Source organism: Pelophylax lessonae (assembly GCF_965119305.1).
Source record: "Pelophylax lessonae genome assembly, chromosome: 9".
NCBI lineage: Eukaryota > Metazoa > Chordata > Amphibia > Anura > Ranidae > Pelophylax > Pelophylax lessonae.
This window is the reverse complement of record NC_138776.1, coordinates 60096344-60110391: the sequence shown is the minus strand read 5'-3', so window position 1 is coordinate 60110391 and position 14048 is coordinate 60096344. Positions and strand designations below refer to the sequence as shown.

Here is a 14048-nt window from a genome sequence, read left to right as displayed (position 1 = left end):
TATGTGAGCGCGATGTGTGGACAGTATGTGAGTGCAATGTGTGGACAGTATGTGAGTGCAATGTGTGGACAGTATGTGAGTGCAATGTGTGGACAGTATGTGAGTGCAATGTGTGGACAGTATGTGAGTGCAATGTGTGGACAGTATGTGAGTGCAATGTGTGGACAGTATGTGAGTGCGATGTGTGGACAGTATGTGAGTGCGATGTGTGAACAGTATGTGAGTGCGATGTGTGGACAGTATGTGAGTGCAATGTGTGAGCAGTATGTGAGTGCAATGTGTGGACAGTATGTGAGTGCGATGTGTGGACAGTATGTGAGTGCGATGTGTGGACAGTATGTGAGTGCGATGTGTGGACAGTATGTGAGTGCGATGTGTGGACAGTATGTGAGTGCGATGTGTGGACAGTATGTGAGTGCAATGTGTGGACAGTATGTGAGTGCAATGTGTGGACAGTATGTGAGTGCAATGTGTGGACAGTATGTGAGTGCAATGTGTGGACAGTATGTGAGTGCAATGTGTGGACAGTATGTGAGTGCAATGTGTGAGCAGTATGTGAGTGCAATGTGTGGACAGTATGTGAGTGCAATGTGTGGACAGTATGTGAGTGCGATGTGTGAGCAGTATGTGAGCGCAATGTGTGGACAGTATGTGAGTGCAATGGGTGAGCTCTATGTGTGGGTGCAATATCTGAGTGCAATGTCACCACGTTGTGTGAGTGCAGTTTGTGACCTCGGTGTCTGTGGTGTGTAAGTGCAATGTGTGGGTTTGGGGTGTGAATGCAATGTGGGAGCTTGGTGTGTGAATGCACTGTGTGAGCTTTGTGTACGATTTCAGTTTAGTCAATGTGAAATACATAACTCATCAATTAAAGCTGAGTGCACCATAATGTGTCTCAATATACTGATCATGTGACTCTTTTTTTCAGCATTGCTGGGTGGCCTGAACGTTTTACTTGTGAGAATTTCTGAAGTGGATGGCGGAATTCAGGTTGTGGACAGAGCAGGAAATGTTGTCGGGGTGTCTCCTAAAGCTGGAAAAAAGGTAAAATCTAAAATTCCCCCTCCCCAGATTGACTATGGTCTGGCCTGGTGTATATCCCTTCCCTTTTAATAATATCCATCCCCCATTGGTGGCTGACCAATAGTGACCATCCTCCACAGCTCCTATCTTTTTGTCCTTGAAGGTGGAGCACACAGTAAAGCAGACCCCTGGAGAGGAGTCGCAAATTCTGTCTGACAGACCTATCAACTGTGCTTAATATGGTTCTAAAGCCAAAAAATGTTTTACAGCTTTCAGTCCTCCCCCTTCCCTGTGTGAGGAGTAGGAGAGGGAAGAAGAGATCAAGCACTGTACATGGCTGTATCTCTTCTCCACTCTCTCCCTCTTCACACAGGGACTCAGGCAACAGCCATTGGCTCATCCTGCTGCTTTCAATTAAATGCAGTAAGGAGGAAGCGGGGAGTGGGGCTATGCCCCACTCCATAGACACGCGCAGCTTGGGATCGAGCACTCATCGTGTGCCCATACAACAAGAGGCTTGCTATGGGGGGGCCACAGGAAGAAGAGGAGGTGCCAAGATCACCGGCAGGGGACCCCAGAAGAGGAGGTTCAGGGCTGCTCTGTGCAATACTATTACACAGAGCAGGTGAGTATAACATGTTTGTTATTTTTAATTTAAAAAAATATTTTTTTGCCTTTAGTAACACTTTAACCACTTGAGGACTGCCCTATGCAGATATACTGCGGCAGGGCGGCCACGAACCAACATACCTGTACGTCAGCTCATGCTTTGGGTCTGGGCCCGCATGCGCACCGATGGCGACCCACAGTGATTGGACACAGTGGGAGCAAAATCAGGGGGTCCGGCGGACGCAATGTCCGCTGGGACCCGCCAATTGTACGGAGGAGAGGCAGAACAGCAGTCTGCCTATGTAAACAAGAGAGGAAGATAGAGCTAAGCAGGAACACGGATCTCTGTCTTCCCCCAGTTAAGCCACCCCCCCTTCCCACACACACACAGTTATAAAGCACTCCCTAGGAGCTTACTCAACCCTTTGATCTTCCCATGATGTTAACCCCTTCCCAGCCAGTGTCAGTACAGTGTCAGTGCATTTTTTTTTTTTTTTTTTAGCACTGGTCACTGTATTGGTGTCACTGGTCCCCAAAAAGTGTCACTCAGTGTCAGACTTGTCTGCCGCAATGTCGAAGTCCTGCTAAAAATCGCTGATCAACGCCATTACTAGTAAAAAAAAAAAGAAATGACTGGCACGGAGTCCATCGCGCCCGGCTGGTGGCCATCTCCACCCCCTGCCCCTACTCTCTCTCTCCTTCTCCCCCTCTCCTCTGTTTTCCCTTTCCTACTTTTCTTGCCTCCTGGCCTATCCTTCTCCTAGTTGTTTCTTCTATTTTTTTTTTCCTCTTTTTTTTTTTTTCCTCAAACATGCCTGACTAGCGGGCATGGAAACCACTTCCTTCCCCATCGGGCATGCTAACAGTCGACGAATCTCTTGGAAAGTGCTGCAGCCACATTTTACTTGGGTCATACTTCCTTGCTCCTGTATACCGGCCATTTGATAAATGCCGGTGGGCGTGGGAATTATCCCAGAGCCATGTCATCTTACCAGCATTTCCCAGTTCTCAGACACTACAAGCTATAGCTGGAAAATGTTAGTTGACTCTCGTCAGGGATATCGGTTTTCCCGGACTGCTTTCTGCTCACAAAATCATATGTGTGATATTTCCTTGACTACCTCTTTGGTTCCTACGCAATCTGTTGGATTTCTGTTTTACTTGTCACATTGGTATGATTTATGTACTTGCTCCTGAGCCCCGGTTCACACTTATGCGATGTGGGAAGGCTGCGAATTCGCAGCCTGTTCCCGCATCGCAAACGCACCCCTGGCAGTTCACACTGCCATATGCGATACGCTGGGGGTGTCAATGTAATCTTAACGACACCCCCAGTTTGATCGCATATCGCAGTGCGATCTTGCAGTTCACACAGGATCGGATCGCACAAGTGTGAACCGCTGTGCGATCCGATCCTGATGCGGCTGCAAAAAAGGGTCCTGTGCGTCTTTGCTGCGGGTGCGGTGCGAATTTAGCCATACAAAGTGTATGGCTAAACTCGCACCGCACAGCCGATCGCATGTAATGAAGGAGCAGTGCGCTCCGACATTACATGCAATCGCCGCAGCTGCATCAGTGTGAACCGGCACTCTGTAATGTATGCCTTGTTTAAATACTATAAATAAAGAATTTACAAAAAAAATAAAAATTCCATAAACTATCCCATAGTTTGTAGACGTGATAACTCTACAAAAAAAGATCAGACTTTTTTTTTACCAAAAATATGTAGCAGAATACATGTCGGCCTAAATTTGACAGAATAAATTAGATTTTTTTTTTTTATTTTGTATGTTTTATAGCATAAAGTAAAAAATATTGTGTTTTTTGTTTACAGCACAAAAAATAAAAACCACAGACGTGATTAAATACCACCAAAAGAAAACTCTATTTGTGGGGAAAAAAAGGACATACATTTTATCAGGGTACAGCGTCGCATATCCGCGCAATTGTCAGTTAAAATAACGCACTGCCGTATTGCAAAAAATGGCCTGGTCATTAAGGGGGTAAAAACTTCCGGGGCTGAAGTGGTTAAAGTGGAGCTCTGGGTAAAATAAAAAAATGACAAATATGATTCAATCTGTAAGTAGCATTAGGACCCCTGTAGAAGTTTTATTACCTGTTAATCCTGTTAGTAGATCTGTTTTTTTTTTTACTTTCCTGTAATGAACCAAGCTGTCCAGCGAAAGTCTCCATTACAGGGGTTAGGACAAACTATAAGACTGCTGAGGAAAGGGAGGGGGACTTGCCACATGCAGCTTTTAGGCCGGATTCACACATATGCGAATTGTATGTGGATTTTCCCTCATCCAATTTGCATGACAGGAGAGTGTGCCTGACTCGCGATGGTGCCAGTTCACACATCTTCAGGGTGGCCGTGGTCTGCAATTTATAAGGGTCCTGTATGTCTTTGGTTTTGATTCAGGTGCGAATTCCGGCCAAAATTTAGACCTAATTCCCACCTGCATCGGTGAACAGGGACGCACCGGACCCCATGCTGTGAGTCCAAGCCGTGGCCGCAGCATATGTGAACGGAGCATTAGTCATATATGGTTTAAACCTTTTTTCCAAAAGTTAAAGAGGAGCTTCAGTCTCCCCTCAAAAAAATTTAAAGTCAGCAGCTTCAGTATTTAATACAAGGACACCTACCTGTCGAGTGATCCAGTGATGTCCACACCCGAGAAAATTCTCCAATTGGCTTTGGATGCAGGCAACGGCATCTTAGGTAAGGGAAACCAGCAGTGAAACATTCCGGCCTCACAGCTGGTTTCCTACTGCGCATGCGTGAGCCTTGCTGTGCTTTGTGAATGATCCCGCCGTCTTCTGGGACCTGTGATGTGACCCAGAAGGCTGCAGGGGGAAAAGGAGGGGGCCAAATTTCTGCACAGATGACGATCTAACTGGAAGGGGGAGCTGGTATCTGTCAAAACCAGGTACCCACTCCCTCCCCAAAAAGTGCCAAATATGACAGTGGGGTGGGGTTTGCAAACAAGCCAAACTTCCCCTTTTAAGTGAAGTTCCACTTTATGTGGGTAAAGTTCTTCTTTAACTGACATCATATGCAGTTGAAAGTTCATCCTTTTGATTTTCATATGAAGAAAACAACAATAATGTTACATTGTATCTCTGAACTTACAAACATTGTTTAGGGGGGTTGTGCTTTGAGAAGCTTCGCTGCTGCTGGACTATTTTATTTATTTTTTGAATTTTTTTTATACATTCCCTATTTAGAGCCGGTTTACACTGAGGCGACACGACTTTGGGGGGCGACCTGTGAAGTCGCATGCACCGCGACTTCGGCGCGACTTGCAGGGACTTCACATAATGGAAGTCTATGCAAGTCGCTCCGAAGTCGCCCCGAAGTAGTACAGGACCCTTTTTCTAAGTCGGAGCGACTTGTGTCGCTGCTATTAGAACGGGTCCTGTACTACTCAATGGATCGCGACCGACCGCGACTTGTCAGGCTGACAAGTCGCGGCAGTGTGAATGGGCTAAAGTGACACTAAACAATATCCTTATTCTCTAAAAATAATAGAAACACATCCACTACCTAATGGCCCTGTAATTTATTTTTTCAATAAATTGTTTCTTACTTTGTTTTTCTGCCTTTTATGCCTGTAATGTCCACCATGAGCTCCTGAACCACTTCTTCTTTTCCCCTGTTTGTTTGGAACAAGCGGTGCATGGTAATTGCAGTCATGTGCTCTGCTCTGCAGTATGCACACTGCAAATCCATTACTCTTTAGTCCATTTCAGGAGAAAGCAAGAGAGGGAGGGTGGCTACGTTCCTACATACAGGGGAAGATGAACATAATCACCCTCTAACAGGAAGTCAGATTACAACACCAACAACAACAAAAAAAAGATATTTGGAGGAGGCTGAGAGTAATAGAAAGGACTTTTTCTTTTTTTTTTTTAATCTTCGTTTTTATTGAATATAAAGGACATACATGTATATTTAACAGTTTCCATACAGCAAGCCCACAACAAGGATGTCATACAAGAATAGAGGGTGGATTATGGATGGATGGAGGATGCATAAAAGGACATTTTTTAAGTTAAGAATACATACTTAGATTAATCTTTTTTTTTTTAATCATAGTTGTTGCACACAGAGTGGATTTCTGTGGGGAATATATTTAAGTAAAAGGTTTTGTGCCCAGAGTTCAGTTTTAAGAGGCAACGTTAGGAAGTAGTACAGTTGGGGCTCATTTACATTTGCTTTGACTTCAGCACACAATAACCACCTCCATCCTGCCCACCGTATAGTAAAACGATGGCGGGTGGGATCCTCTCTCGATCTGATGTCACCCCAGTCTCACTGCTGTTTCTTGATCCCAATCTTGGTAAAGATCAGATGATGCGGCTCTTTACCCATGTGATTGGCTGTGTCCAATCAAAGCCGATCACATGTAAACACGGAAGTGCAGGTAATCGGCTTTCCTCGCCTCACACTGACAGAGTGTGAGGAGAGCCGATCAGCGGCATCTCCTCGCAGGGGAGACCTGTACAGATAATCAGGGCACTGATCATCAATGCAGCCCCAGCAGTGATGCCAGTCAGTGACCAGCTGTTATGCCAATCTGTGCCCATCAGTGACACAAATCTGTGCCCATCAGTGACACCAATCTGTGCCCATCAATGATGCCAATGTGTGCCCATCAGTGATCCCAGTCAGTGCTGCCTTTCAGTGCCTGCTCATCAGTCCAGCCTACCTGTGCCACCTATCATTGCCCATAAGTGCCACCTATTAGTACTCCTCAGTGCCATCTATCAGTGCAGCATATTAATGCCACCTCATCATTGCTGTCTCATCAGTGCCCATAAGTGCCGCCTCATCAATGCCCATCAGTGCAGCCTATGAGAGCACATCATTGAAGGAAAAAAATTACTTCTTTACAAAATTTTCTGACTAGAAAAACTTTTTCTTTTCAAAGATGTTTCAGTCTTTTTTCGTTTTTTTTTTTATCAAAGGATAAAAAACCCATTGGTGGGTTTCTACCAAAAGAAAAAAGTGCAACAGCGCTGAAAGCTGAAAATTGGCCTGGGCAGGAAGGGGGTAAAAGTGCCCAGTATTAAGGCGGCTAAAGCGCCTAGTGCTTTAGCATGCTTTTTTTATGGGTTTTTAATGCTTCGATTATGCTTCAATTATGCTTTTTTGAAGCTTTAATAAACTTGGCTAATGCTCTGTGTGTGTGTTGATTTTCTATTAGTTTTAAAGAGGCCTAGTAGTACCCCAGCTCAGTAGTAACCCAGTCAGCAGATCCCCGGCTCATTGTTACCCTCGTTCAGCAGATCCCCAGCTTATTATTACCCTTGTTCAGCAGATCACCTGTTCAGTAGTACTCCTAGCTCCACTGATCCCCTACTCAGTGGTACTCCCAGCTCTGCTGATGCCCCACTCCGTATCCTCTAGCTCCGCTGATCCTCTTTACAGTAGTAACCTCCAGCTCTGCTGATCCTCTGGTTTGCTGTTCCTCCTCTCTCTCTGGTTCCCGCTCTCCTCCCACGTTATTGCTCTCATGCTGCGCAGCATGTGTTACATTGCTATTTTCTCCTGCTCTGGTCCCCCAGCTCCACTGATCCTCTGCTGCTCAGCCCTTTTTCTCTGGTTAGGTGTCCACAAAACCTTTATCCATATAGTATATGAGCTAGAAATATATGTTACGTTGCTTCTGAAAGCATAACCTGTTATCCACTGAAAAGGGAGAAAGAATACACAGACAGAATAGCCTTTTATATAATCTATATATAAATGCATGTATTTCCAATGTATGATTTTCCTCAGTACTACACATATTTTGAAATGAAAAGTCCATCAGTGGCTCTGGATGTATATCTGGATGTAAAGGTTCGCTTGTAGGTTTACAAGTGTACGAGCAGGGTCCTCTAGTTCCTCCTGTTTTGAATTGTATTGTAACTGTATTGTCTTCCTTCACATTGTAAAGCGCTGCGCAAACTGTTGGCGCTATATAAATCCTGTGTTATAATAATAATAATAATAATAATAATAATATCCTCATACCTGCAATACTGCCAAAACAAAGCGAAGCTAAAGCTGAAAAGCCTCTCAAAATCTGTAGGTGCTTCAAGCAAGCTTTGTCATAGACTTCTATGGAGGCTTCAGAGACACTTTGAAGCACCAAGAAGGTGACATGGGATATTATTTTGAAGCGAAGCAAAGCAAACACAAGGTATAAACAGGACTGGAAGGTAACTATTTTATTTAGTGACAGGGGCTTTGATTGGCATTCAAAACGCTTCAATAATTCATGTTTAGTGCCTTATTTTGAAGTAACTGTAAACAACCTCTTGGGGATCATTTATACTTGCTTCAAAATACGGCATTGGACACGCTTTTTTGTAAAGCACTCTGAACGCCAATTAAAGCGCCTGCCCCTAAATAAATTGGTTACCTTACAGTTCTGTTTACACCTTGTGTTTGCTTTGCTTCAATAATTATACCTCGTGTCGCTTTAGTGGTGCTTCAAAGCGTCTTTAAGGCGTCCATAGAAGTGTATGGCAAAGGTCGCTTGAAGCACCTGAAACTTTGGAGAGGTTTTTATTCAGCTTTAGCTTCGCTTTGTTTTGGATAAATTGCAGGTATGGTATTTCAATACACACACAGGGCATCTGCCAAGCTTCATTAAAGCTTCAAATAAATCACCACCGAAGCATTATCAAAGCATCAAAAGCACATCAAAAAAGCATGTTGAAGAAGTAGGCGCTTTAATGTGTGTTGAACTTAAAGCTAGTAAAAATGAGTTATAGTTATACATAGAATTCACGTTGCATAATAGGAAAGCGATTACAGGGTAGAGGGGGGGGGGGGGTATTTGTGCATGACTAGATTGGAAAGTGTGTAGGGTGTTACTCTATTTGCTTGGAGTAGCTATGACTGTCACAAGTCAATAAGGCATATTTATAACACAGTGGATTTGACAATCAGTAAACATTCCCTGGAGGAGAATCTTCCAGGCCTGTGTATTTTATATTATAGTGATTGGGAATGTTTCATGCAAGTCACTCCTCTAGCGTTGTTTTTTTTTTTTACTATAGTATGACGGTGAGCTAGGAGGAACTGGTCCTCAGAAAGGGTTGTTGGTATTTGGGTCAGGGACGTATCTCTTTATCAGGAAAGGGTATGGCTTAAAAAGGGGGTTTGGCTTCACAAGATTAGGGCATGAGGGTTGGGTTGTGACTCATGGTTTAGTATATGGGGAGGCCAAGGTATTGCTTCTCAGTGGAGAAGGGACAGGTAGGAGACAGATCTCTTTCAGTTAGGCTGTAAAAACGGGCGACTGAGCCACAATTTTACTGTCCTGGGCCGTCCACCTGAACGGTAAAAGCATAGCTGGATGGGGCCATTTACATGCCACAGCACTTTGCTTCACAGCATTTTTAACTCTGCAGCACAGCTTGTTAAAACTCATCTGCTGAATTCACTTGAGTCACACCTCATCCACTTGCAATGCATGCGATTGTGATGCTTTGGTGCGGCATTATAGAGTTCAGTCAGGCAGTGAGGCGATTCAATGCTTCTCACGCCTGTCAAGTGCCCTTTGAAGAGCGATTCGCACTCCACCACGAGTGTAAAAGAGCCCTTACTCTGCAAGTCTTGGCTGTCATTTTGACAGCTAGGAATTGTTGGTAAGAGTGGGGAGCAGTAGCAGAGGGACAGAGTGTGCTACGTATGCTGTGTATACTTTACATTTTTTTTGGAGCACAAGTAACACTCCCACGTTATGCAAGCTGGTAAAGTCCATGTAATGCTACATTTTCATCTAACATAACCCTAGCCACAGGGTGTCAATGGTGCTGTGTGGTGGGTGGCTTGACTGGAGAACAAGCAGTGTTGTCACCTTGTTATAGGAAGTGGAAACATAGCAGATCTACTGGCAGGATTAACAGGTAATAAAACTACGTTATGGGTAGACCTACACTAGTCACTTATATCAACCTATTCCGTTGCATGTCTCAAAGGAAGAAGGAAGCTGATTGGTGTAGATATCCATCCAGTTCTTGTGAACCTGCAGCATGACTGTGTAGTGCAAAAACCCTCTCCTGCTCCAGTATGTGTGGGTGGAGTTCCAATAAAAATGCATTGGGAGAATTATGGCCATTTAGATCCTGAGGAGTCCGACAACCAGAAGGGTTTATAAATTGGAGCACCCAGTAATGCCCTCCTTTCCCCAGGTTTATTGTAATGTAAAATTTATATGTCTTACTGGAATGCCCCTTTAACCACAAAATCACTTCTTTCAGGCAGTAAAGGAGACGGCGCTGTCTAGAGCATTTCTGTGTGGTGTCACGGCACTTACTCCCTCATTGGTGAGAAGGTAATTGTCCCCCCCTGCCCAGCCTGTTGAACTATCGTTTCCAACTTTCTCACAGGACCTGATTGGGACACAGCACCTTATTTTCTTATTGTGTAAAACTACACTACATATAAATATGAAGCTGCAGACAGGACATTATGATGGTCTGGTGGAGTGCAGATTGTACGGTTTTGAAGGTCTGGCAGAGTGGCGAATGTATGCGCAAGCTGGAGATTGTCAGGCAGTGTACAGATTGTTCAATAAGATGGTCTGGTGGAGTTCAGTATGATATGGTGGTCTGGCAGGGTACAAATCATGCAATATGACAATCTACCAGGGTGCACATTATATAATATTATAGTCTGGCAGGGTGCAGATTTTACAATATGATGGTCTGGTAGGGTGCAGAATATACAACATGATGGTCTGGCAGGGTGCAGATTGTACAACATGATGGTCTGGCAGGGTGCAGAGTATACAACACGATGGTCTGGCAGGGTGCAGAGTATACAACATGATGGTCTGGCAGGCTGCAGATTGTACATGATGGTCTGGCAGGGTGCAGGTTTTACAACATGATGGCCTGGCAGGGTGCAGATTGTACAACATGATGGTCTGGCAGGGTGCAGATTGTACAACATGATGGTCTGGCAGGGTGCAGATTGTACAATATGGCAGTTTGGCGGAGTGCTGACTGTATAATATGACGGTCTGGCAGCATGCTGATTGAACGATATGATGGTTGGGGGGATTGCAGATTACCTACAATATTATGCTCTAGTGGAGTGCTGACTGCTCAACATGATGGTCTGGCAGGGTGCGGATTGTACAATATGATGGTCTGGTAGAGTGCAGATTGTATAATATGATGCTCTGGTGGAATACTGACTGTTCAATATGGTTGGCAGAGTGCAGACTTTACGATATGACCCACTGGAAGGCGGCTGTTTGTACAAGGATACTCCAGTAGGGTGCACAGTGGACAATGTGGGGGTAACAGTACAGTTGTTGAACTTTATGGTGAAATGAGAACAGCCTCTGGTTGTTAGATGTTGGAATTTCCATCACTGCTTTTATTTGCGGCAGTTGTCAGGTGACTAGATAGATCTGCTCTCATTTGCGGCAGGATATATGTGACTGTAACCTATCATCTTCTAAGAAGGATTTTTTTCCCCCACCTCCACAGATCTCCTCACATGCTCCGCAATCCTGGAATTTTTACGGTTGTTAAACTTCTGATTGCTGCTCTTACCTTTGGGATAATGACTCCGATATCCTTCGCCTTATTTCCGCAGCAAGGAAAGGTATGTTCCAAGGTCACCCCTCTGCTTGTTTTAGGACAATCTGTCACAATTATTCAGATGACAGCCCCAAGTCTGCAGCACTGAATAATGGGATTTTTTGCTCACTGTAAAATTCCTTGCTGGAGTCCATTGAGGGTCACAGGATTTTGAAGACAACTGGGTTATACTGCTGCCTACAGAAGCATTGGACATTAGAAGACAAAAACAACAAAAAAACTGTAGGCCAGTCCTAGGGAATATAACTTATTAGCATAAACACAGAGGGGTGGGCTCTATGTCCCTCAATGGACGCATAGGAAAATGATTTTACTGTGCGTACAAAAATCCTGTTTTTTGTATCATTCCTTGAGGGACATAGGATTCTGGGACAACAGAAGTCCATCAGAAGGGTGGGTAGCACAGTTACACAGGTAAACAGGCCCAACAAAAACAAAAAAATGTGGGCAACTTGCAAGAGCTGCCTTGTAACACTTTGCATGCAAAGCTGGAATGGGCAGAGGCTGAATCATCCAGTTGGTGAAACTTTGAGAACATGTAAACAGAAGTTAATGGGCAGTCTTTAGAGAAATGGGAAACTGAGCCTAATGACGAAATATCTCTGACAGATCCAGTAGAGTGAGCTTTCAAAGGAAAGCCGTGAACATAAAATTGGTGAAACTGGAAGCTGAGCATGCCCCTTCCTGGGCCCATCCGAAATGCTTAACAGGGAATCTGTTTTTCTGAAAGAATGTGCAGCTGAGAGATCAACAACGGAATTCTCTGACCACATTTGGGCAATGAAGGGAAATCTCCTTTTGGTTAAATAGTGCCAAACACAATGATGGCAAGACAAAGTCCTCAGTAAGGTGAAAGTCTGAAGCTACCTTCGGAAGGAAGGCCTAGGTCTCAAAACTACTCTATTCCTGTGAAGAACCTAAACGTTTTCCTTACAGGACATGGCAACCCAGTTCAGACACCAATCTGGCAGAGTTGATGGCCACAAGAAAAGCCACATTGTGAGTTCAGTCAAGGAAAAAACAGGAATGTCCCTATTTGGCTCAAAGGGAAGCCTTTGAAGAACCAACAGGACAAGGTTCAAATCCTATGGAGGCAAAAAAGATTGGACAGGCAGAGCCACAAGAATGACACCCCCGGACAAAGGGCTTTAATTAAAGGGTGAGATATCAAAAGCATCTGGTACAGGACATTTAATGCAAAGACCTGAACCTTGATGATAGCAAAGACTTGCCTTCAGCATTACTTGGCCGAGATTCGAACTGTGTGTTGGCAGGCTGAATGTACCAAGTTGATCGATCAACTTGGGTACAACAAGCCTGCTGGATTCACTTGCGATTATCGCTAGCGGCTGCTATAGCCATTGCAATAATCACTATCTTCTCCCGGCAGGGACGGCTTCCCCCGCCATGAGCAAACAATTGCTTGGAAGGAGGGATTCCCCTGTCAGCACTGTCTGTGTTGATGGGGAAATTGTACAAATTTATTTTGTTGTAGGAAAGAAATTTGCACTGTCTATGGCTTGCCTAAGGACCTGGTCCACACCCAGATACAGAAAAAAAAAATATATGTTCCTTAGGGACAGATAGACAATCTTCTCTTGCCTTGTGTGCCCGGCTTTATTTATAATCTCCTAATTATTTCTGTAAAAGTTTATGTCTAGGAATTATATGGCTAGGAGGGCCTGATTTTTTTTAGCATATATTCAAGTTCGTAGAGGAAGTTTTGCTGTTCCATTCTGATCCCTTCATTTTGTTTTAGATCAAGAGAGACAATCTTGAGGATGAACTAAAAGAGAAGACATCAGCCTCAGAACTTTTCTACCATCGTGGACTCTGAGTGCCAAGTGTTTGCTGGACCCCTAGAACTTGCAGGGAGAGATGCCTGGGCAGAAGGCCTCCCTTCTTGCAGCACAACACCAGACCAGGAAGTATGAACTGCTGACCTAAATGGTGAACTTATGACTTTCTGGACTTCTGGGACTACAAATCCCTCATCTGTTACTCCTGATTGAGTGACCATTTGTTTTTGTCTCCAATAAAACATTTTCTAGACAGTCGGTTACAAATTTCTCTCAACTTGAACTGAATTTCCCTCCTTTGGTCTCCCTGCCTCCCCTCACACTCCTCCCCTTACATCCCTTCCCAGATCTTCCCCATCTCTCTCTAAGATCTCCATAACCTCCCTCTTAAATCTCCCTCAGCTTTCTCCCAAGATTTCCCTTATATTATCCCCTCAGTTTAGAGCAGACAAGGCTGTGATGTCACAGATCAGTCCTAGTGTAGCTAAGGCTGTGATGTCACAGGTCAATTCTAGTGTAGACAGGGCTCTGATGTAATAGGTCAGTCCTAGTGTAAACAAGGCTCTGATGTCACAGGTCAATTCTAGTGTAGACAAGGCTCTGATGTCACAGGTCAGTTCTAGTGTAAACAAGGCTCTGATGTCACAGGTCAATTCTAGTGTAGACAAGGCTCTGATGTCACAGGTCAATTCTAGTGTAGGCAAGGCTCTGATGTCACAGGTCAATTCTAGTGTAGACACGGCTCTGATGTTATAGGTCAGTCCTAGTGTAAACAAGGCTCTGAAGTCACAGGTCAATTCTAGTGTAGACAAGGCCCGGATGTCACAGGTCAATGCTAGTGTAGACAAGGCTCTGATGTCACAGGTCAATTCTAGTTTAGACAAGGCTCTGAAGTCACAGGTCAATTCTAGTGTAGACAAGGCTCTGATGTCACAGGTCAATGCTAGTGTAGACAAGGCTCTGATGTCACAGGTCAATTCTAATGTAGACAAGGCTCTGAAG

At 44.4% G+C, this 14048-nt stretch overlaps 1 protein-coding gene across 1 annotated transcript in view; it reads left to right on the top strand.

The window, feature by feature from the left end:
* The window catches only part of SFXN4 (sideroflexin 4), a 31733-nt gene extending 18372 nt beyond the window's left edge, over positions 1 to 13361 (top strand). Inside the window, exons 11-14 of the mRNA XM_082268846.1 lie at positions 929 to 1044; positions 9895 to 9968; positions 11134 to 11251; positions 13007 to 13361. Of these exons, the coding sequence (XP_082124972.1) occupies positions 929 to 1044; positions 9895 to 9968; positions 11134 to 11251; positions 13007 to 13084 (386 nt within the window). The 3' untranslated portion in view covers positions 13085 to 13361. The remainder of the gene's footprint in view (positions 1 to 928; positions 1045 to 9894; positions 9969 to 11133; positions 11252 to 13006) is intronic.
* The last annotated feature ends 687 nt before the right edge of the window (positions 13362 to 14048 follow it).